Here is a 25,975-nt window from a genome sequence, read left to right on the forward strand (position 1 = left end):
ACAACCAACCCATAGCCAACATAATACTCAACAGTGAAAAGCTGAATGCCTTCCCACTAAATTCAGTAGCAAGACAAGGATGTCCGCTCTTGCTGCTTCCATTTAACACAGTAGTGGAAGTCCTAGCCACAGCAATTGGACAAGAAAAAGAAATAAAAGGTGTCCAAATTGGAAGGGAAGAGGTAAAACTTTTGCAGATGATGTGATACTCTATATAGAAAACCCTAAAGTCTCTACCCAAAAACTATTAGAATAAATGAATTCAGCAAGGTCGCAGGATACTAACATACAGAAATCTGTTCCATTCCTGTACACTAATAATGAAATATCAGAAAGAGAAAGTAAAAAAAAATCTCACTTAAAATTGCATCCAAAAATATAAAATACCTAGGAATAAACTTAACCAAGGATGTGAAGGACCTGTACTCTGAAAACTATAAAACACTGATAAATGAAACTAAAGATGATTCAAAGAAATGGAAAGATATCTCATGGTCTTGGATTGTAAGAAATAATCTTATTAAAATGGCCATACTATCCAAAGCAATCTACAGATTTAACGCAATCCCTATCAAAATACCCCATGACATTTTTCACAGAACTAGAACAAATAATCCTAAAATGTATATGGGACCACAAAATTGTCAAAGCAATCCTGAGAAAAAAGAACAAAGTTGGAGGTATAACCCTCCCAGACTTCAGACTATCCTATAAAGCTACAGTAATCAAAATAGTGTAGTACTGGTACAAAAACAAACACATAGATCAATGGAACAGAATGGAGAGCCCAGAAATAAACCCAGGCACCTTCAGTCAATTAATCTATGACAAAGGAGGCAAGAATATACAGTGGAGAAAAGACAGTTTCTTCAATAAGTGATGCTGGGAAAACTGGATAGCCACATGTAAAACAATGAGATTAGAATATTTCCTCACACCATATACAAAAATAAACTCAAAATGGTTTGAAGACTTAAAAGTAAAACCTGAAACAATAAAACTCCCATAAGAGAACATAGGTGGAACATTCTTTGACATATTTTCTTGGCTCAGTCTCCTAAGGCAAAAGAAATAAAAGCAAAAATAAACAAATGGGACCTAATTAAATTTAAAAGTTTTTGAACAGCAGAGGAAACTTTCCATCAACAAAATGAAAAGACTACTTACAGAGCGGGAGAATATATTTGCAAATTATGTGACTGACAAGGGGTTAATATCCAAAATACACAAACAGAGCATATAACTCAATATCAAACAAACAATCCAATCAAAAAAATGAGCAGAAGTCTTGAATAGATATTTTTCCAAAGAAGACATACAGATGGCTAACAGGCAAATGGAAAGATGCTCAACATCATTAATTATTAGAGAAATACAAATCAAAACCACAAAGAGGTATCACCTCATACCTGTCAGAATGGCTATCATCAAAAAGTCTACAAATAGAGAATTCCCTGGTGGTCCAGGGTTAGCACTTGCTGCTTTCACTGCTCTGGGCCCAGGTTCAATCCCTGGTTGGGGAACTAAGATCCTGCAAGCCATGCAGTGCAGCCAAAAAAAAAAAAAGTCTACAAAAACAAATGTTGGCAAGGATGTGGAGAAAAGGGAACTCTCATACACTGTTGGTGGGAATGTAAATTAGTGCAGCCACTATGGATAACAGTATGAAGGTTCTTTAAAAAACCAAAAATTGAACTACTATATGATCCAGTAATTCCACTCCTGCATAAATATCCAGAAAAAACAAAAACACTAATTTGAAAAGATACAGGCACCCCAATGTTCACAGCAAGTAATATTTACAATAGCCAAGACATGGAAGCAACCTAAGTGCCTATGAACAGACAATTGCATTAAGAAGATGTGACGCATACACACACACACACACACACACACACACACACACACACACACACACAAACAATGGATACTATTCAGCCATAAAAAAGAATGTAATACTGCCAGTTGCAGCAATGTGGATGGACATAGAGAACATTATGTTTAGTGAAATAAGTCAGAGAAATTGTTTAGATTCCACATAAGATATCACTTATATGTGAAATCTAAAAATATAATACAAATGAATATATATACAAACCAGAAACAGACTCACAGATATAGAAAACAAACTTGTGGTTACCAAAGGGGAGAGGGGTGGGGAAGGGACAAATCAGGGGTATGAGATTAACTACTATATATAAAATAGATAAGCAACAAGGATATACTGTATAGCAGAGGGAATTATACCCATTATCTTATAATAACCTATAATGGAATATAATCTGCAAAAATACTGAATCGCTATGCTGTACATCTGAAAGAAACACAATATTGTAAATCAACTATATTTCAATTAAAAAATAATTATTTATAGTCTTGAAAGGGAAAAAACCTCTCAGTAAACTAGGAATAGCGGGGAACTTCCTCAATTTGATAAAGAACACCTATAAAAACCCTACAGCTAACATCACACTTAACGGGCAGAAGCTAGATGCTATCTTGCTAACGTCAAAAACTAGGCAAGAATGTCCCTTCTCATCACTTCTGTTCAACATCATATTGGAAGTCATAGTTAATGAAATAAAAAGAAAAAAAAGGAAACAAAAGGTGTACAGATTTGCAAAGGAAGAAATGACTGTCTTTCTTCACAAATGACATGATTCGCTATGTAGAAAATCCCAAAGAATCAACAACAGTAACAAGAAAACTCCCGGAACAAATAAGAGATTATCGCAAGGTGTCAGGAAACAAGGTTAATATACAAAAGTCAATTGCTGTATAAGAGCAATGAACAATTGGATTTTAACATTAAAAACACAATACCATTCACATTAGTACCAAAGATATAGAATTCTTAGGTATAAGTCTAACAAAATATGTACAAGATCTACATGAGTAACACTACAAAATTCTGATATAAGAAATCAAAGAAGAGCTAAATAAATGGAGAGATATTCCATGTTCATGGATAAGAAGACCCAATATTGTTAAGATATCAGTTTTTTCCAACCTGATTTATGAATTAAATACAATCTTAATCAAAACCCCAATAATTCTTTAAATTTTGTTGATATTGACAAACTGATTCTAATGTTTATATGGGAAGGCAAAGACCCCAGGTGAACAAAGTTGGAGAATTGACACTATCCAAGTTCAAGATTTACTGTAATAAGACAGTGTGGTACTGGTAAAAGAACAGACAAATAGACTGATGAAACAGAATAAAATAAAGATCCCAGAAATAGTCCCACACAAATATAGCCAACTGATCTTCAACAAAAGAGCAAAGGTAATTCAATAGAGAAAGGGCACTATTTTCAACTAGTGGTGCTGGAAAAACTGGACATCCGCGTGCAGAAAAAAATGAATCTAGATGCAGACCTTATATCCTCCACAAAAATTAACTCAAAGTGAATCACAGACCTAAATGTAAAATTCCAGACTATAAAACTCCTAGAGGATAATATAGGAGAAAATTTAGATGATCTTAGGTTTAGTGATGACTTTTCAGATACAACATCAAAAGCATGAACCATGAAAGAAAAATATCAGTAAACTGTACTTTATTAACCTTAAAAACTTTTCTTTGTGAAAGATAATGTTTTTAAAAATGGAAATATAAACCACAGACTGGCAGAAAATCTTTTCAAAACACATAACTGATAAAAGACTAGTAACCAAAATACACCCCAAAAAAGAACGTCTTAAAATTCAACAATAAGAAAATTTTTTAAACGCCCATTTAAAAAATGGGTAAAAGTTTGGAACAGACATCTCACCATAGAAAATATGTATATGGTAAATAAGCATATGAAAATAGGCTCCACATTGTATTTCATTAAGGAATTTCAGAGTCAAACAACAAGATACCATACTACACTACACTCCTGTTAGAATGGGTAAAATCCAAACACTGACAACACCAAATGTTGTCAAGGATGGGGAGCAACAGGAACTCTTATTCACTGCTGGTGAGATTACAAAATGGTACAGCCTCTTTGGAAGACAGTTTCGTAGTTTCTTACAAAACTAAACATGCTCTTACTATACAATGCAGCAATCATGCTCTGTAGTATTTACCTAACAGAGTTGAAAATTTATGTCTGTGCAAAACCTGCACATAGATGTTTATCTGCACATAGATTTATTCAAAATCTGCCAAAACTTGGAAGCAATCAAGATATCCTTCAATAGGTGAATGGATAAACAAACTGTGGTACATCTATACTATGGAATATTATTCAGTGAAAAAGAAATTAGCTACTAAGGGATGAAAAGATATGAAGGAAACTTGCAAGCATATTACTAAGTGAAAGAAGCCAATCTGAAAAGACTATATACTATATGATTCCAATTATATGATATTCTGGAAAAGACAAAACTACAAAGAGAGTAAAAAGATCACTGGTTGCCAGGGGTTCAGGGGAAGGGGGGGAACAGATGAACAGGTGAAGCACCGGGCGTTTTTAGAGAAGTGAAACGACTTTGTATAATACTATAATGGTCGATATATACCATCATACATATGTCAAAACCCACAGAATGTACAATACAAGGAGTGAACCCCAATGTAAATTATAGACTTTAGTTAATAATAATGTATCAATATTGGCTTATCAATTGTAACAAATGTACCACACTAATTCAAGATATTGGTAATAGGAGAAACTGGGGGGAGGGAGGGGGAGGGCAAAGGGAATCTATGGGAGCTCTCTAAACTTTCTGCTCAATTCTCTGTAAAGCTAAAACTACCCTAAAAAAATAGTGTATTAATTTAAAAAGAAAAAAAAAAACAGTGAACTTTGGAAGCAAAAATGACAACATAAAATCATATCAATTTATATCTTTATCAGTAAGGTATGATACAAGAGTGGCCATTATGCTGCACCCTTCCCATTACCATTTGACCATTTTATATGCAAAATTGTTAATTTGTTTTTGCTTTAATGTACAGTAATTATTTGTTTATAAATGAGTTTGAACATTTTTCATGTTTATTGACTATATGCATTTCTTATGTGAATTTTGTATCCATATCTTTAGTACACTTTTCTTTTAGAGTATATGCTATCTTCATCTGGGTATGTAAAAACTCTCTATATTATATACATTAACCTTTTATTTATTAGAAATATTTTTCTAGTTTGTGATTTCATTTTGATTTTGTTTACGGTGGTTTTGTGATTTAAGTTTTATTTACTCAAAATAATCGTTCCTTTTTAAAATTAATTAATTAATTTATTTATTTATTTTTGGCTGTGTTGGGTCTTTGTTGCTGTGTGCGGGCTTTCTTTAGTTGCGGCGAGCAGGGGCTACTCTTCATTATCTTATAATAACCTATAATGGAATATAATCTGCAAAAATACTGAATCGCTATGCTGTACATCTGAAAGAAACACAATATTGTAAATCAACTATATTTCAATTAAAAAATAATTATTTATAGTCTTGAAAGGGAAAAAACCTCTCAGTAAACTAGGAATAGCGGGGAACTTCCTCAATTTGATAAAGAACACCTATAAAAACCCTACAGCTAACATCACACTTAACGGGCAGAAGCTAGATGCTATCTTGCTAACGTCAAAAACTAGGCAAGAATGTCCCTTCTCATCACTTCTGTTCAACATCATATTGGAAGTCATAGTTAATGAAATAAAAAGAAAAAAAAGGAAACAAAAGGTGTACAGATTTGCAAAGGAAGAAATGACTGTCTTTCTTCACAAATGACATGATTCGCTATGTAGAAAATCCCAAAGAATCAACAACAGTAACAAGAAAACTCCCGGAACAAATAAGAGATTATCGCAAGGTGTCAGGAAACAAGGTTAATATACAAAAGTCAATTGCTGTATAAGAGCAATGAACAATTGGATTTTAACATTAAAAACACAATACCATTCACATTAGTACCAAAGATATAGAATTCTTAGGTATAAGTCTAACAAAATATGTACAAGATCTACATGAGTAACACTACAAAATTCTGATATAAGAAATCAAAGAAGAGCTAAATAAATGGAGAGATATTCCATGTTCATGGATAAGAAGACCCAATATTGTTAAGATATCAGTTTTTTCCAACCTGATTTATGAATTAAATACAATCTTAATCAAAACCCCAATAATTCTTTAAATTTTGTTGATATTGACAAACTGATTCTAATGTTTATATGGGAAGGCAAAGACCCCAGGTGAACAAAGTTGGAGAATTGACACTATCCAAGTTCAAGATTTACTGTAATAAGACAGTGTGGTACTGGTAAAAGAACAGACAAATAGACTGATGAAACAGAATAAAATAAAGATCCCAGAAATAGTCCCACACAAATATAGCCAACTGATCTTCAACAAAAGAGCAAAGGTAATTCAATAGAGAAAGGGCACTATTTTCAACTAGTGGTGCTGGAAAAACTGGACATCCGCGTGCAGAAAAAAATGAATCTAGATGCAGACCTTATATCCTCCACAAAAATTAACTCAAAGTGAATCACAGACCTAAATGTAAAATTCCAGACTATAAAACTCCTAGAGGATAATATAGGAGAAAATTTAGATGATCTTAGGTTTAGTGATGACTTTTCAGATACAACATCAAAAGCATGAACCATGAAAGAAAAATATCAGTAAACTGTACTTTATTAACCTTAAAAACTTTTCTTTGTGAAAGATAATGTTTTTAAAAATGGAAATATAAACCACAGACTGGCAGAAAATCTTTTCAAAACACATAACTGATAAAAGACTAGTAACCAAAATACACCCCAAAAAAGAACGTCTTAAAATTCAACAATAAGAAAATTTTTTAAACGCCCATTTAAAAAATGGGTAAAAGTTTGGAACAGACATCTCACCATAGAAAATATGTATATGGTAAATAAGCATATGAAAATAGGCTCCACATTGTATTTCATTAAGGAATTTCAGAGTCAAACAACAAGATACCATACTACACTACACTCCTGTTAGAATGGGTAAAATCCAAACACTGACAACACCAAATGTTGTCAAGGATGGGGAGCAACAGGAACTCTTATTCACTGCTGGTGAGATTACAAAATGGTACAGCCTCTTTGGAAGACAGTTTCGTAGTTTCTTACAAAACTAAACATGCTCTTACTATACAATGCAGCAATCATGCTCTGTAGTATTTACCTAACAGAGTTGAAAATTTATGTCTGTGCAAAACCTGCACATAGATGTTTATCTGCACATAGATTTATTCAAAATCTGCCAAAACTTGGAAGCAATCAAGATATCCTTCAATAGGTGAATGGATAAACAAACTGTGGTACATCTATACTATGGAATATTATTCAGTGAAAAAGAAATTAGCTACTAAGGGATGAAAAGATATGAAGGAAACTTGCAAGCATATTACTAAGTGAAAGAAGCCAATCTGAAAAGACTATATACTATATGATTCCAATTATATGATATTCTGGAAAAGACAAAACTACAAAGAGAGTAAAAAGATCACTGGTTGCCAGGGGTTCAGGGGAAGGGGGGGAACAGATGAACAGGTGAAGCACCGGGCGTTTTTAGAGAAGTGAAACGACTTTGTATAATACTATAATGGTCGATATATACCATCATACATATGTCAAAACCCACAGAATGTACAATACAAGGAGTGAACCCCAATGTAAATTATAGACTTTAGTTAATAATAATGTATCAATATTGGCTTATCAATTGTAACAAATGTACCACACTAATTCAAGATATTGGTAATAGGAGAAACTGGGGGGAGGGAGGGGGAGGGCAAAGGGAATCTATGGGAGCTCTCTAAACTTTCTGCTCAATTCTCTGTAAAGCTAAAACTACCCTAAAAAAATAGTGTATTAATTTAAAAAGAAAAAAAAAAACAGTGAACTTTGGAAGCAAAAATGACAACATAAAATCATATCAATTTATATCTTTATCAGTAAGGTATGATACAAGAGTGGCCATTATGCTGCACCCTTCCCATTACCATTTGACCATTTTATATGCAAAATTGTTAATTTGTTTTTGCTTTAATGTACAGTAATTATTTGTTTATAAATGAGTTTGAACATTTTTCATGTTTATTGACTATATGCATTTCTTATGTGAATTTTGTATCCATATCTTTAGTACACTTTTCTTTTAGAGTATATGCTATCTTCATCTGGGTATGTAAAAACTCTCTATATTATATACATTAACCTTTTATTTATTAGAAATATTTTTCTAGTTTGTGATTTCATTTTGATTTTGTTTACGGTGGTTTTGTGATTTAAGTTTTATTTACTCAAAATAATCGTTCCTTTTTAAAATTAATTAATTAATTTATTTATTTATTTTTGGCTGTGTTGGGTCTTTGTTGCTGTGTGCGGGCTTTCTTTAGTTGCGGCGAGCAGGGGCTACTCTTCATTTCGGTGCACGGGCTTCTCATTGCAGTGGCTTCTCTTGTTGCGGAGCACGGGCTCTAGGCGAGTGGGCTCAGTAGTTGTGGCTTGTGGGCTCTAGAGTGCAGGCTCAGTAGTTGTGGCGCACAGGCTTAGCTGCTCCGCGGCACGTGGGATCTTCCCAGACCAGGGCTCGAACCCGTGTCCCTTGCATTGGCAGGTGGATTCTTAACCTCTGCATCACCAGGGAAGTCCCAATCGTTCCTTTAATGTTTATAAATCTTGTAATACTTTCACTGATTCATTTTTAATACTTTTGCTGTTTGATTCATATGGAATATATTTTGATTTATAACATGAGCAAAATACACTTTTAAAAATTAGAAAATAGCTAGGAAATGAACAATTTTAAAACATTCTTTACATATGACTCCTGTCTGGCAGGTAAAGAAATAGCTACATATAAGCTCTTCCTGAAGTTACTGGAGCCCGTCAAAGAATCTTGTTCTCTCCCACTCCAATCTCTGACCCTTAAGGATACACATTAAGGCTATTGCTAGGGGACATATATTTTCAGGTTAAAACTTCTACAAGCTTTTTTGGTTTCAAGGGAAGAATATAAGCTTATACTGTTGTTGTTAAACTTAAGGTTTATTTTGTGATTTGATTAGCTTCCCATTACATTTTGACTCTGAAATTATTTTATGTTAAATTTGTTTCTAAAATACCTTGCAAATTATATCTCTAATGTACCTCCATCTTCCCCAAATACTGTTCTGTCTAATGGCCTTGAGTCCATTACAGGCAAACTTATGAGTTATAATGTAAGATAAGTAATGTCTAGGGAGAATGTGTGCTTCTCAACTCCTCCTACTCCTAGCTCCATTCTCCAAAGATAGAAGATGAATGTAAAAGCTAAAAATAAAAGCTTGATCTCATTCAGTTTGAATTAGACTATTCTATTTTGAGAATGTCTGACCAAATCCATCTCCTATAATACTTATGTTCCTGTCAGAAGGCGGTAATAAAAATGGAATATAAATATACTGTTTAGAATATATATATATTATTTATATTGTATGCTAAAAATGGGTGAGTAGGAAATAAGACAAAAGTTACAAAGTCTTGCTGAAAATCTTGCTCACATCATGGGTACTTCAATGACAAAGATCAAGCACAGCTAGCACAAATTACAGTGCACGTGTACAGAATCTGATATATAAACAAAATAAATTATATGATCCTGGAAATATTTTATTTTTATATGCTACAATAGCCTTTATCTGAAACTTTCATCTAAAATCTTCTATGTCAAGCTACCAATTATTTGTGTGTATGTGTCTGTGTAGGTATGTATTTAGATACACATACATATATACATGTTCTTGGTGTTTGAGCTTGGATCAAATCACATAATATAATTTTTCTGGTTCTACCATTTTCTCACCTGTTAAAGCTAGGGCAATCAATTGGATAATTTTTATTGTCTTTGTACCTCCAAAATGGTATAATACTCATTCACAAAGACCTAATGAAATACACTATTTGTTCAGGTAGAGTATCAATTTACATCATCATCCATTTATTTTATTTATAAACAGCATTCAACAGTGTGGTGTAGAGAATCAGTACAGTATAACTGGCTAAGGAGACAGGTTCTAGGCTCAGGCTATCTTGGTTAAGTGTTGGCACAACTGGGTTTTTGGAGTGTGAACTCTGTAAGTCACTTAGCTTCTCCAAGCCTCAGTTTCCTCCTCTGTAAAATAAGTATAATAACAGCACTTACCTCATGCGGGTGGCTGTGAGGAATAAATTATATAATCTATAGAAAGTATGCTGCACAGTGCCTGGTGTTCAGTAATTAATGACTATTATTAGAATCATGAAACAAGAAGACTAAAATGAAACGAGATAAATGAAGGGGCGATGGAGAACAATGCACAAAGAAATATTCTACTTTTAAACATAAGACTTGGCATTTATCTTTGCTCTATCTGAAGCCCCACTAAAATGACACTAAAGAAATTAACAAGGATAAAGAGGAAAGGAGAGATAACATTAGATGAGTAATGATGATAAAATTTGGGGAGATGGAAAGGTAATTCATAATTAATTTAGTAGAACAAAGAAAGCCAAAACATCAAGTACCTGCACAGAAGTAGCCAAGAAGCAGCAAGCTGCTCTGCATCAGAGTATTCCAGAAAGACTCAGGAAATGGAGGCCTTGTGTATCTCTAAAGTCCAGGGTAAGGGACAGGGCAGCAAAATGGGAGGACTGGCTAAAAGTTTATGGTAGAAGCTGTGAGAATACCAGATGTACTCCCCATGTAGTCAGGTAATAATTCGTTCTTTTCCCCTAAATACATTTAGAGGCTTAATCTCTGGGTAAGGTTGAACCAAAGGATTTTAGGCTCCAAAAGGATATCTGGCATGGCAGGGGGAAGGTTGCAAACTGAAAATAGAAGCATAAAGTAAGATTTATAGATATATAGATACCCCAGATTCCCTGCCCCACTCACCTCTCAGAATACTGGCAGATAGATTTATATCTACAAGTCTGTAGTAAGACAATCGCTCTTTAAGGGAATTAACAGGACCAAGAAAAAAAACTAAGATAAGTTTTGGATCCCTCAGTTAAAAAGTAATACCTAACCATCTACTAGCTAACAAATCCTGTGAACCTTACAAAGTGCTTTTCATTGGCTCTTTAGGGCCTCAGTCTTAAATATGAATGGACAGCCAATGATCGCCAAACAGTGAAGGAAAATCTCCAACATGAAAGACAGACATCAAAACAAACAGAAAAAAAATGAATTCAAAGAAACAGCAATAATTCAGGTAACAGAAGAAATTATTGAAAAACTGATGCTAATACCCTTAAACGGAAATGAGGAAGTACTGCATCCACAAAAGAACATAAAACTATATAAAGAGAAGATTTAAAAAACAAGAAAAGGCTCCTGGAAATTTTTTAAAATACATGATATCAGAAAAAAAATTCAGTAGATGTTTGGAAGATAAAGTTGAGGAGTTTTCCCAGAAGGTGGGAATAAAATATGAGGAGATGGAAATTGGAAGTCAAAATTAAAGGAGATTAGAGAATAAATCCAGAAGGCTTAATAGGTGACTTAACAGGAATTCTAGAAAGAGAGAACTGAAAAAGTGAAGGAAGAAAATGATCAAATAAATGACACAAGAAAATTTCAGAGAAGAAAGAACATAAGAGCCTGCACAATGAAGGGAAAAAGACCCCCAGCAGAGATCACCCTGAAATGAATATCAGAGGTAAAGAAAAGACTCTAAAAGCTTTGAGAAACCAACAAACAGGTCACATACAAAAGCCCTGGAATCAAAATGGCACAATAGCAACAACACTTTGCACATCAATCAAATGTAAGTGAAGAATAAAGGTATTTTCAGACACGAAAGGTTTTAAAACACTTAATGAATGAAATGCACCCATTCTCAGGAAACTACTGGATTATATAATCTCTGCCAAATGCTGGCAAGGCTGTGGAACAAGAGGAACTCTCATTCACAGCTAGTGGGAGTGTAAAATGGTACAGCCACCTTGGAAGACAGTTTGGTAGTTTCTTACAAAACTAAACAGATTCTTACCATATGACCCAGCAATCATGCTCTTGATATTTGCCCAAAGGAGTTGAAAACATGTCCAAACAAAAACCTGCACATGGATGTTTACAGCAGCTTTATTCACAATCACCAAACTTTGGAAGCAACCAAGGTGCCCTTTAGTAGATGAACAGATAAACTGTGGTATATCCAGACAATGAATATTCAGTGCTAAAAAGAAATGAACTATCAAGCCATGAAAAGAGATGGAGGAATCTTAAATACATATTACTAAGTGAAAGAAGCCAATCTGAAAAGGCTACATACTGTATGATTCCAACTCAATGACATTCTGGAAAAGGTAAAACTGGGAGACAATAAAAAGATCAATGGTTGCCATGGGTGGAATGGGGGGAAGGCAGAACTTTCAGGAAAGTGAAAATACTTTGTATGATATGATAATGATGGATATATGTCAATTATGACATATGTATAAACATTTGTCCAAATCCATAGAATGTACCACGCCAAGAGCAAACCCCAAGGTAAACTATGGACTTTGGGTGATTATGATGTGTTGCTGTAGGTTCATCCTTGATAACACATCATTCTGGTGAATGATGTTGATAATGGGGAGGCTGTGCATGTGTGAGGGCAGGGAGTATATGGGAAATCTCTGTATCTTCTTTTCAATTTTGGTGTGAATCTAAAACTGCTCTAAAAAATAGTCTTGAAAAAAAGGCAGCAAAAAGAGCAGACAAAAATATGACTAGAAACCAACAGAAACAATGGTCACAAGTTCATAGGGGATTCAGATAATGGAGTTATCACATACCAATTTAAAAAATAAAGTTACTTAATAGTACAAGTCTCAGAAGGAAACAAGAGAATGGGGCAGAAAAAATAGGCAAAAATATAAAAGATAAAAATTTTCCAAAATCAATGAAAGATATCAATCCACACATCCAGGAAGATCAGTGAGCCCCAAGAAAGATAAATACAGAGAAGACTACACATAGGCACATCACAGTCAAACTGCTTAAACCAAAACAAAGAGAAAATCTTTAAAGTGGTTAGAGAAAAAAAGTACCTCCCATAAAGCAACAATAAGACTTAAAACTGACTTGTCAGTAGAAACAATGAAAACCTGAACACAATATTTGACAATGAGTTCATTCACCCATTAGACAAACATGTACTGAATACCTACCACATGCTAGATACTGTTCCAGGTGCTTGGAACACATCAGTGAATAAAACAAAGAATGTATGTTACATTTAATGTGTAAAATTATATAATAAACATTTTTAAGGGAAGAAATTGTATAAAACATGCTTAACAGTCTATTTAGATAACACACTTCATTACTGCTGTTAGAATTACAATTAAAGTTTTAAATTTAATAGACTTATGACTAGTACTTTTTCAGTGATGGATGAGATTCTTTATAATCAAGTACAGTCTATGTATTAAAGAGCCTAACTACTAGGCTGGCTTTTGGGTAATGAAAAGTCATGGAATTTCAGAGCTGATCTTCTAGAAAACCCTAGAGATGATCTATAGTCCAGACTCCTCATTAGAGATGAAAAGGAACAATATATTTAACGCAGTTTCCAAGGTCACACAAAGTAGTTAGAGATACATCTTAAGTCCCAATGACTCCCGGTCAAATGTTCTTGTTGTGTTTGTTGTTTGCTTCATGGGGAGAGGGGTTTAATTTAATTTTTATCAATGTAACATGCATATAGTTTTAAAGGTAAAATGATTTTATAACACTTAAAACAAAAAGCAGCAGTCTCCTTCCCTTCCTCTGCCCACCTCCAAGTTCCAGTCTCCAGAGAGAACCATGTTAACTTCTAATATTAATAATATTCTTTTGTTTGATAGAATGTTACCTCCTGTGTGATAGCTAGTTTATCAGTGCACATAATTCATGTGTGTGAAAAGAGTCCATTTCAACTTTTTCATTTTGCAGTGCATGCTTTTCATTTACATGCATAAGCAGGATAACTGGTAGGTTACTAGCAACCCTGTTGCTATACGTACAATAGGACTATTAACTAATGAAATTGATTTTCATGTGTGATTTCATGTGTGATTAGACTATAAGACTAGTTACTTACATGAGATAGGAAGCTGGCTGCAGACTGGAAAGATGGTACATTAGAATGAGAATGGGCAGCAGATGATGGCTGTAGAAGGCGTGGTTTCACAGAAGAATTGGAGGTGCATCCAGGGCCCTTAAGTTCCTGGAAGACAATATACATGTGAGAAAAATAACTATCAACCTACAGTGAGAATTGTGAAATCAAAATTTTTTTTTTCTTTTTTTTTGCAGTACGCGGGCCTCTCACTGTTGCGGCCTCTCCCGTTGCGGAGCACAGGCTCTGGACGCGCAGGCTCAGCAGCCATGGCTCATGGGCCCAGCCACTCCACGGCATGTCGGATCTTCCCGGACCAGGGCACGAACCCGTGCCTCCTGCATCGGCAGGCGGACTCTCAACCACTGCACCACCAGGGAAGCCCCAAAATGTATTTTTGCAAATATAATTTCAGTCTTACATGTTGAACTTCTACAAAGTTTTAAGCCAAAGTATTAAGCAAGATGATTCTGGTGTATGTTACTCTCTGGGGACTAATCATGGGCTTAGGAAGATGCCTTCACACTTCTGATGGATAAAATCATTCCAGATGTGAAAACATATCTCGGATGGAATGCTACTATGTTGGTTTCTAACTTTGCCAAACACTCCACACTACTTCTGACATACTACTGAGAAAGATCCTCTCCAACTATGGAGTGCTCCTGCCTGTGAAAATATCCAGTATTGAGACTTTAAAGTATGTCTGCAACTTTAAAATATACTCGAAAAACAGACACATACTCCAGTGGAAAAATCTACTATTTTTAAAGAACACATGTTTTTTCATGCAAATTACATCATTTTTCTATTCTCCAAACAAGCCAAACACACTTGACCTCCTGTATACAAACCTCTGGTTCCCCAAGGTAGGTACTTTATGTTTCCCTCATTCAGTATAGACTTAACATAAAGCATGGTGCTTCAATTTGTTACTATATATGAAAAGGATAGGTATAATCTGTACAATGTACAGATTTTATAATTGCTAATATTAGATAATGTTAAAAGTACACTTGAATGTATCTAAAGTACACGGGGAAAATATGAAAGTATATCAAACCAAGGCATAATTTTTGCTTAAACTACTATTTTTGATGAAAAAAGATCTTACTTTTACATCCAAAGTGTGTTGAAGTTTCAGGCGCACAGATTCTTGTTCCTGACGCTGTATTATACCTTGACATTCTGCAAACTGAAAAGATGCCTACAATCAAGCAACCACATGTGGTTTATCCTCCATTCTTTATGCAATTTTACTTTATTAATGTATAAATGCAGAGTCGCCATCTCTTCAAGGAAACTTCCCCTGTTCTAGGCACACTGTATTACATTTATCTATTTATTTATGTTTTATTCAGAAAGCTTGAGAGTAATTGGAGGCCATGTCTTTATCCTCTGTAGCCCCAGCATCTACATGTCATTTAGTATGTGGAGGGCACTCAAAAGAATGAATGAACTAAGGATGAAATGAGCAAACAGCTTTAGCAATGTAAAAACATTTCTATAAAAATAACCACAACTGAAATTCATTGAGTCAATATATCATGTTCTAAGACCTAAGTTTGAATAGGTGGGATCACAGGTCATTTTCTATCACCATGAAAGCTCTGATTTCTCAAGAATCAATGACTTGGTATATTTTTAGGATTCCAGGGTTTTCAGGTGACACAAAGATTACTTCTCTACAATAAATGGCAATGACAAATACAGTGTCATCATTGATCCTTCTCATCCTTTAAACTGTGTTCCCTACCTGCACTTTTTCTTTAATTAATTAATTAATTTGGTTTTTTTTTTTTTTTTTTTTAATTTTTGGCTGTGTTGGGTCATAGTTGCTGTGCGCGGGCTTTCTCTAATTGTGGTGAGCGGGGGCTACTCTTTGTTGCAGTGCACGGGCTTCTCACTGTCGTGGCTTCTGTTGTTGCAGAGCACAGGCTCTAGGCACGCAGGCTTCAGTAGTTGTGGCACATGGGCTCAGTAGTTGTGGCTTGTGGGCTCTTGAGCGCAGGCTCAGGAGTTGTGGTGCACGGGCTTAGTTGCTTCGTGGCATGTGGGATCTTCACGGGCCAGGGCTCGAACCTGTGTCCCTTGCATTGGCAGGCAGATTCTTAACCACTATGCCACCAGGGAAGCTCCCTACCTGCACTTTTTGAACTCCACAAAGTGCCAGACGTTAGCATTACTTTATCTCTGTATGGATATTATTAATAGACTGTATTCTACCCAGTATTCAAGTCCTTCTTTGACAGTAAGTTAGATTGGTGGTATTTTTAGTTACTCAGGTCACGAAGGATACCAGGAGCATCTTACCCTTATAGCTTACATCTTACATCTTACTGCTCTTGTGACCTGTTAGCCAGAAAAAAGATAAGTCTGTAAAAAGTATGCATCATGACTATGTTTTTAAAGCTCAGCCTTCTGTACAGGATACAGTATTTTTCTTGTGTGAGGTGACTGGGATACAATACAGTTTGACAGCTTTGGTTCCTATCGACATGGAGCTTTCATTCAGAACAATTCTCCTTGGTTAATAACTATGTAGTTGATAACAATTTTATATATTTAGTTAATAACCACCTTATCAAGAGCAAATTCCATATTAGCAAGCTTTTCTTTCAGTCGGCGTTCCTGAGATCGTAGGACTTGTAGTTCTCCCGCCATCTTGTTTTTCTCTGTTGCAACAGTACTCAATTCCTGGCTTAATTTTGTCTTTTCTTCTTTTAGAAAATGCTTTTCCTACAATTACAGAGGAGCAAATATCAGAAATAATATGCTGATGTAGATGCCGAGATGTGATGGAAATATAAAACTATTATGCAAGGATCTGAACTATAGCTTAACTGTTTATGGATTGGAGTTGCGAGCTGCTAGAATTATGTTACCGTGTTCTCGCTCATTTTTATCTCTACTAGTTTATTGCTTCTTTCCAGGCTTATTAAATCTTTGATAAAACCTATGAAATATGTAATAACTGTGCTGTCATAAAAAGAGACAGTGTTGTGGTGAATTGAGATTGAGTAATCATATACCAAATCAAGTTGAAACTTCTTTAAAATGACACAAGAGATTTAAAGAAGACACACGTATTTGAAATCTTTATGGGTTTTCTATTTTGTTTCAAGGTTAAATATTAATTTCACAAATGGCTGAATATTAATTTCACAAATGCCTACTATAGACCCTGTGGCATAAAAAGAAATAGGACACACAGTTCCTGTCCTCAAAGTCACTGTGATCCAGTGATGAGAATGAGCTTACTGATAAATTTATGGAGAATCTTTGGTATCTAACAAAATTTCATTAAAATTAGTTCATTCCTTTAAAATACATCATGAAATGGGTAGAAAAGAACAGATGCATAGTAATCAAGTTAAAATATAAACCTGAACTTACTGAGTCTATATTTCTTTCTATATGTATATTTTTTTCATAGAGAAAATGTTTAATGTAAACAAGGTAGTAGGTATCACCACTGTAATACACATTTTGGATACAAATAGTTTTTCCTTTTCTGATGAGTTAGGCAGAAGAGGCTGCAGAAAGAAAGAAGGATTAATTTTTCAAGCTGCCTCCTTCCTGTTAGAGGGGAATGTCATTGAGCTTTGATGAACACCTTCCTTTACTGGGTGCAGGTGTTTCTGGTGACAGCAGGCACCCTCTTAACAACTCCCACGCTGCAACTCTTCAATGCACAAGCAAACTTCAGGTCTTTTTTAAGATAAAGGGCCATCCTAATTGTATTATTTATGTTTCTCTTAAACAGTTAACATGTGTAAAACTGTGCTACCATTTTCATTAGGTTCCTGTTTTTCTTTTGTCATTGATGAAGTTCATTAGTGTGGTGCTCCTAATCTCACTGTTCTGATAAGCCCCATGGTGGTTTTTATTGCACAATTTTGCATAGCGTGGTGATTTCAGTAACACATATGTTGCATTAGAGCAGAACTGAATATGCTTTGTTTATAACCATTCCGTCTCTCTACCATGAATCTCCTTTTACCTACTTCTTGCAGTTAAAATATTAGCTCTTGGACAGCTACATGTAAAAAAAGTGAAATTAGAACATTCTTTAACACTATACACAAAAATAAACTCAAAATGGATTAAAGACCTAAATGTAAGACTGGACACTATAAAACTCTTAGAGGAAAACATAGGAAGAACACTCTGACATAAATTGCAGTGATATCTTTTTCGATCTGTCTCCCAGAGTAATGGAAATAAAAACAAAAATAAACAAATGCGACCTAACTAGACTCAAAAGCTTTTGCACAGCAAAGGAAACCACAAACAAAACAAAACAACAACCCACAGGATGGGAGAAAATATTGCAAATGATGTGACCGACAAAGGATTAGTCTCCAAAATTTACAAACAGCTCATGCGGCTTAATATCATAAAAACAAACAACCCAATAAAAAAATGGGCAGAAGACCTAAATAGACATTTCTCCAGAGAGGACATACAGATGGCCAAGAGGCACATGAAAAGATGTTCAGCATCACTAATTATTAGAGAAATAAAAATCACAACTACAATGAGATATCACCCCACACCAGTCAGAATGGCCATCATCAAAAAATCTACAAACAATAAAATGCTGGAGAGGGTGTGGAGAAAACAGAACCCTCCTATACTGTTGGTGGGAATGTAAACTGGTGCAGCCACTATGGAGAACAGTATGGAGTTTCCTTAAAAAAACTGAAAATAGAGCTACCATATGACCCAGAAATCCCGCTCCTGGGCATTTATCTGAAGAAAATCATTGTTCGAAAGGATACATGCGCCCCAGTGCTCACTGCAGCACTGTTAATAATAGCCAGGACGTGGAAGCAACCTAAATGTCTATTGACAGATGAATGGATAAAGAAGATGTGGTACATCTATACAATGGAATATTACTAAACCATAAAAAAGAATGAAATAATGTCATTTGCAGCAACATGGATGGACCTGGAGATTATCATACTAAGTGAAGTAAGTCAGACAGAGAAAGACAAATACCGTATGATATCGCTTATATGCAGAATCTAAAGAAACTGATACAAATGAACTTATTTACAAAACAGAAACAGACTCACAGACTTAGAGAACGAACTTAGGGTTACTGGGGAGAAGGGTCGTGGGGAGGGATAGATTGGGAGTTTGGGATTGACATATACACATTGCTGTATTTAAAGTACAATAGATAACAAGGACCTATTGCATAGCACAGGGAACTCTGCTCAATATTCTGTAACAAGCAAAATAGGAAAAGAATTTGAAAAAGAAGAGATACATGGGGACTTCCCTGGTGGCACAGTGGTTAAGAATCCGCCTGCCAATGAAGGGGACATGGGTTTGAGCCCTGGTCCGGGAAGGTCCCACATGCTGCGGAGCACCTAAGTCCGTGCGCCACAACTACTGAAGCCCACACGCCTAGAGCCCACAACAGGAAACTAAGCCCGTGCTCCACAACAGGAAAAGCCACCTCAATGAGAAGCCTGGGCACCGCAACGAAGAGTGGCCCCTGCTCGCCACAACTACAGAAAGCCCGTGCTCAGCAATGAAGAGCCAACACAGCCAAAAATAAATAAATAAATTTATTTTTTAAAAAAGAATAGATACATGCAAAAAAATAATAAAAGAGGACCAAGGAAAAAAATAATAAAATAAAATAAAATTCATTCCAGAGTAGTTACAAAAAAAAAAATACTAGCTCTTTCAAGGTCCTGGTCAAATGTTCCTTCAGGAACTTTTTCCTCATTCTCTCTGTCAGAAATAAACTCTTGTCTTTCTTCCATCGTACTTTGTATCTCTGCTACGTCTTATTCTGTGTTGTAGTTTACTAATGAGTGAACATATTGGCTTCCCCCATTCCAAGGACAGAGACTTACCTTGTTTGCATTTGCCATGGCCTCTTCTAAAAATTGTATCTTGCTCTGAAGGGCATCTATCTGACCTCTTTTAGCCGTAATTTGTTTTTGCATCCCCATTGCCACTTTCATAGCTGGAAAAAAAGGAACTAAACTGTATCTTAGTTTCTAAAGTTTCTAAATTTTGAGAGATGACTATAATTTGATGGTCAAACATTATGAGAAGGTGACAGATAAGATTCCTCTAAGGCACCTGGACAGTTTCAAGGGAGTGTTCACAGAAAATGTCTTCAGATTTCACAATATTGGGATACAACAATTTTCAGCAATTACTCAGAGGTTTTGAGCTCAGAAATGTATATAAATGATGATGTTTTGTGATTCCTTGCTAGAATTAATTTCATTGGCTATCATAATTTGCCATATCTCCAACAGTAATAAAGAATGCTGACCAAGTTCATACTTATACATATAGGAAGTACATACACACAAAATATATACAGTCATAAAATGAAAAATGTATACAGTATTTTTACTAAAATAATTTTTCTAGAAACTGATATATAAAATACCACGCAAGACATCTACTATTAGTGATCTTCTAAAAGATCCCAGTGATATCACAAACGATTCAATTTCCAATCTCATGGTTATCGTCATGTGCTTGGAACTCACTGCTGTTTCAGAAGTCAAACTGGCAATACAAGCATATATGTGATTATTTTACTAAAACTGATGACAGGATGAGAATGTTCTAGACAGGTAGTAGGCACTGAATACTTAAGATATGGTAGGCCACTGAAAAGATAAATAAAGCTCATCCTTGTTTGGAAATTCAAAGTCAGAGACCTTTTGTTGTTTCTTGGAGTCAGCTGAGAAAAGAGGTTTGAAAATGCCACTGCTTTGAGTTAGGTCCAGCTAGAGCTTAGAGGTTAACAAGAAAAAGAAAATGTGCCATTCTTTAAAAACAAACTTTTGGAGGATGAAAGGTGTGACTTCTTCCTAACAAGATATAGTTCTTATAGCTAAACTGTCAAAGACAGGGTTAATACAGGCACAGTACACTGATCTGTTGGCATCATTTGCTCACCACTTTCAAGAATTTTGGTCTGATTAAGTAGATCATGGTTGGCCTTCAAAGGTAATTTTCTTAATAAATTTTTTGTTTTAAGGTGATCTTAATCAATGAAAATAGGCATTCGAGAGCAAATACAGGATTACCTAGTTAATTTAACAATGGTAATGAGACTGGGGCAGTTGTGGCGAGGCCTGGAGCACACTGAGGACGAGACTCTGGTGGAGGGGATGAGGGAACAGACCCCAGATGGGCCTCTGGAGTGATCTCTCCAAGCCCCACCATTTTCTTGGTGTTAACCAGCGAAGAAAGAGCTGAATCTCCAAGAACCACACAAAATATGGACGCGTCAAGAATTTGCGTGCCATCTTTGTGCAGGGGCCATGGGAATCTCCTTCAGTATCTTTCCAATTTTGGTATGTGTGCTGTTGAAGTAAGCACAAACGTAAATCTTTTGACATGAAAAAATACTGAGAAATAGAAAAAATGTAGCCTTTAGTTAAATATTTATTCTTACGGTCAGCTAATATGGCCATACAAACAATGATATGAATAATATGAAACAGCAACTAACCTTCTCTCTCTGAATTAATATGGGCAGCAAGGTGAAAAGGGAACAGGTAAGTGGTTGAAGGGACCCCTCATCCTAGCAGTTCAATTCCCAGGGCTCCCTCCCATCTTCATTTCAGAGAAGGAATTGGGAACTGACAATTAGCCACAGATACACAGTTTAATAAACGTGTGAAAAATAAGGTATTGACTGAAAATTATTGGTAACCTGTATTTATATCAACTCTTCCTTAAAAGCAATTAACTGGCATTTATGGACATTGAGGTCTGTTAGAAATTATTGAAATAGCTACAGAAAAAGAAAGATTCAGATACTTAAAGATTAAATTAAGTAAATGGCAATTTCCCTCAAAAAAAAACCAAAACCTGAGAACTACTGCTATATAACACCCATCAGTGATACCTATTGTTGTATGTCTCTCACATCATGCTACCCTGTGAAGAGGTGAAAGGCAATGTATCTACGTTTGTGTTTTAATAAATCTAGACCAAGGGAATTAAAAACAAAAGGAAAAAATCTACTAAAGCATACCATGACCATCAGATCCTTCCATTGACTTTAATATATTTCTTGTTTGTTCTAGCTCAGACTGTGCAGATTTTAATTGCATTTTCAGCTTATTTGTAGTAGTTTCCATTTCTTCACTTTTGTTTCGAAAATTCCTTTTTAAGACTTCATAGTCCTCTGTACAACGTGATAATCAATAATAGTTGATTAATATTTTCTACTCCATTGTTATAAAGTATATTTTATTTGTAATTAATGATCACAGAATTTTAGAGCTGAAAGAGATTCCACTTAGTGACATCATTTGTTACAGAAATTATATGTACATACACATTTCCAGGCATCTGACTCTTTTTAATCTGCTTGGGTGGATCTTTCTCCTTTACCCACTTATTATTTACTGCTTTTTCCCAGCCACTATAATTGGCTCACATCTATTTCATCTTAAACCTTCTTGGATAATCACATCTACCACAACAGATTTAACCACCAGCTGTAGGTAGATGAAATGTCTACCACATGGTAAGTAACCTGAGGCCATGTGTCTTATCTGATTTTTTATCTCCAGTAACTATCAAAATACCCGGCATTCATTGTTCATACATAAGAATACACACACACACACACACACACACACACACACACACACTTATTCAACTATTTATCTATATTTATCTATTTATATATGATAGATAGATTTACATATAAAGGGAACAAACAGAGCCAAGGCCTCTCTGCTGAGATCTAACCCTAACCAGACACTTCCATGTGGATGTCCTGGTGCCCCCAGACCAACGGTATCACACTGACTGCGTCTCACCCTCCTGCCCACAAGCCAAGCCCTCCTGGTTTCCTTCTCTCAGCTGTTGGTATCACTGTTCTCCCAATACTGCAAATTTAAAACCTGAAACACATACACAGTCCCTCCAATCTCCAAAAATATTTTTAATTCTTCCCTCTCCTTCTCACTGCCACTGCTTCAGTTCAAGTTCTCATCACCTTTCCCTGGGACTACAGCAAAACCCCCCTTAACTGGTTGGCCTCTGTTCCTTTAGGCTTGCCTTTCTCTCTTTACCTGCTAACAATGTCCTTCTAAAATGTAAATCTGATGACAACAATCTCTTACTTAATATCTTTTGCTGGCTCCACATTGTCTGCCTCATTTCTTAGTCCTCACTCCCTTGTATTTTTACTTCCATAAATACTTCTGAGGTCACATTATGTTATTTTATGCCTTCATGCCCTTCTACCTCTTTTTCACCTGCCAAATTCCTTTTCCTCCATCAATCCCAGTACAGATGTCACCTCCTACAGGAGGCTGATTCTCTACCCTTTCCCACATGTGCAGCCAGCACACGTCCACTGTGCCTCACCCACTGTACTGTAACCTGTTCTATACGGGTCTGGTTCTCAACTAGCCAGGAGCCTCACTGTTGTTTCTAGGGCCTGTCTCAGCATCTGGCATAGTAAATGTTCAGGAATCACAGATGTATGTATGTATGTATGTATGTATGTATGTATGTATGTATGTATGTATGTGTGTGTGTGTATGAGAAGTAGATAATACCTATACCATACTATTGGTGAACTAGAAGTATTTCATTTTAAAATTTAAGGCCTTGGATTTTTCTGTTTCAAGAAATTTGCATAAGTCTGTTTACATGTGTTGCTTCGTTATTAAACATCTAATCAAGCTATCTGACTCAAAGGACTCAAGGTTTCCACTTCCCTCACTCTTCTCTTGGAAACTCAGTAAAGAATTTCATGGACGCTGAAGACTGACTAAAGTTATTGGTTAATAAGTGCAAGCTGTGGGAGGGCTTCAAGGAGAAGTATCAGGATTTCAGGTGTCCACTGGGACAGCATAATTATCCACGTTTGTAATTGGGATGAGGAACCATTCTTTCACACAGTCCTAGTCTCCTCATTGAACTTCCCTGATAGCACTCCTATTTTTTAGCAGAATTTGAATTGGAGTAACATACCTGTAAGACTGTTTAACTCATTCCTGCTAGCTTTCACCTCACTTAATAAATGATCTCTCTCTTGTTTGATGTCCTTCACTGCACGGAGCCGCTCAGAGCCTGCATTCACCAGCTTCACCTTTTCTAGCTCCAGGTCACTCACTCTGGCTTCAAGATCCCGTATCTTTGCATCTTTTTTATCTTTCAAAATCTAAATATAGGGATAAACACAAAGGACAGAGTAAGAAATAAAAAACTAAAATATAAAGCAGCAATAGTAAGTTGGGAAACAAAAGGAATATTTTACTTCCTTTTAACCTTAGATGTTAATTCTCAGTATCACTGACCGCAACCCTTCATCATTCCTATTCTTTGTATTCATTCATTCATAAAAAGGTATTGAGCACCAGCACCTGTGTTGTGCCAGGCCCCACTTTATCTGTTGGGGATGGCGTAGCAGGGGAGGCAGGGGAGGCCCTAGGTGAGCACCTCCTTGTTTTACTCCCCAAACACCTCACTTGCGAGGCTCCCCCTGCCCTGGCCGTGCAGAGCAGTAATCAAACAGTGTCCTTGACCTCGTGGGGCTTTACATTCCAGTGATAGGAGACAGATGAAACAAATATTTAATAGCCAGATAATAATAAGGACAAAAAATAATTTAAAAGGTGAGAGGGTAGAGAATGAACCCAGGGAGGGGGCTGCTACGTGAGCTAAGTTGGTATGTGGAAGAGAGCCTGACTGCTACCCTGATGAAAGCCTGCTAGGCAGGTTGGCTGTTGGCTGTTCTGGAAACTTGGATTTTGAGAGGGTTCCCACCAGTCTAACTGATAAAAGTGGCCCACTCTGCCTAAACTGTTCTGCAAACAAAACGATTTATGCTGAACACCTGTTTTCCTTTCAGAAGACTGTATTCACCTGTCCAGTAAGGAGTACCTAAATGACCACCCCCCAGTATTAAAACCCTGCATACTGAGTCTCTAATGACCTTCTCTGGTTGGCAACATTTGACACACGCTGTCACAAGTTGTTGCTGGGGCAATTAAGCATATCCTGCGTGACTGCCGGAGAGGACTTTTGGAAGCTTGTGCCTGGTTTCCTCCGTGTGCTTTTTCCCTTTGCTGATTTTGTTTTAGATCCTTTCACTGTCCTAAATCCTATCCAGGAGCACGACAATCTGCTGAGTACTGTGAGTCCTCCTAGTAAATGATCACCCTGTGAGTGGTCTTGGGGACCCTGCCACAGTCGGTCAGGAAAGCCTTATCTGATGAGCAGAAACCTCAAAGAGGTAAAGGAGCAAGCATGTGGCAGGCTGGGGACAGCTTCAGGCAGGGGTAATGTGTTCAAGGAACAGCAAGGCTGTCAGAATGGCTGGTAGAGGAGACCAGAATAGGCCACCCCAAAATCTGCCTCTTTGGCACAGGATTATTTTGAGAAACAACAAACTCAGAAGAAGCTCTGAAAACAGTAGAAGTTAACCTTTAAGGCAAATTTACACTTATAAAGGAAATCTCCATTTGTGAGGATGTCTCGCTCTCTGAACCGAAGGAAGACTAAATCATGAGAGAATCTTAGCAACTGGGGAGGCACCAACTTAAATCTACGGTAACAGACCTCATCTTTGTTTACCGTAGTTTTCCTGGTCTACTTCCCATGACACACCTCTCCTACACCGTTCTCTATTTTAGCTGAAGATGGCACTTAAGCCTGAATTCTAAGCCACCTCTCTGAATTACACATTTCCCTGGGTCTCTCCCATGCATATGTGAAACTTACATGTTAATAAACTTGAGTTTGTCTTTCTCTTGTTAATCTGTCAGGGCTCCAGAGAATTTAGAAGGACAGAAGGAAAAGGATTTTGTGTCTACACTGGAGTGGATCTCGAGTGGGTGGAAGTGGTGGGAGATGAGTCAGAGGGAG

General features: G+C 36.2%; 1 protein-coding gene and 1 non-coding gene across 12 annotated transcripts in view; both read right to left on the reverse strand.

Moving 5' to 3' along the window:
- The window catches only part of CCDC158 (coiled-coil domain containing 158), a 109,796-nt gene that overhangs the window by 33,639 nt on the left and 50,182 nt on the right, over window positions 1–25,975 (reverse strand). For 10 of the 11 annotated variants that reach the window (XM_028491940.2, XM_055086033.1, XM_028491944.2 and 7 more), the window contains 6 exons: window positions 24,080–24,269; window positions 22,119–22,271; window positions 19,963–20,075; window positions 16,664–16,822; window positions 15,198–15,278; window positions 14,066–14,191 (listed from right to left, as the gene is read on the reverse strand). In XM_028491940.2, the coding sequence (XP_028347741.1) occupies window positions 14,066–14,191; window positions 15,198–15,278; window positions 16,664–16,822; window positions 19,963–20,075; window positions 22,119–22,271; window positions 24,080–24,269 (822 nt within the window). The remainder of the gene's footprint in view (window positions 1–14,065; window positions 14,192–15,197; window positions 15,279–16,663; window positions 16,823–19,962; window positions 20,076–22,118; window positions 22,272–24,079; window positions 24,270–25,975) is intronic. The other variant, XM_028491938.2, reaches the window with a different exon arrangement.
- LOC112062064 (U6 spliceosomal RNA) lies at window positions 21,350–21,457 on the reverse strand. The gene has a single exon (XR_002890522.1). It is a non-coding gene; the product is annotated as a U6 spliceosomal RNA (small nuclear RNA).

The sequence above is a fragment of the Physeter macrocephalus genome, chromosome 7 (assembly GCF_002837175.3).
Source record: "Physeter macrocephalus isolate SW-GA chromosome 7, ASM283717v5, whole genome shotgun sequence".
NCBI classification, from domain to species: domain Eukaryota; kingdom Metazoa; phylum Chordata; class Mammalia; order Artiodactyla; family Physeteridae; genus Physeter; species Physeter macrocephalus.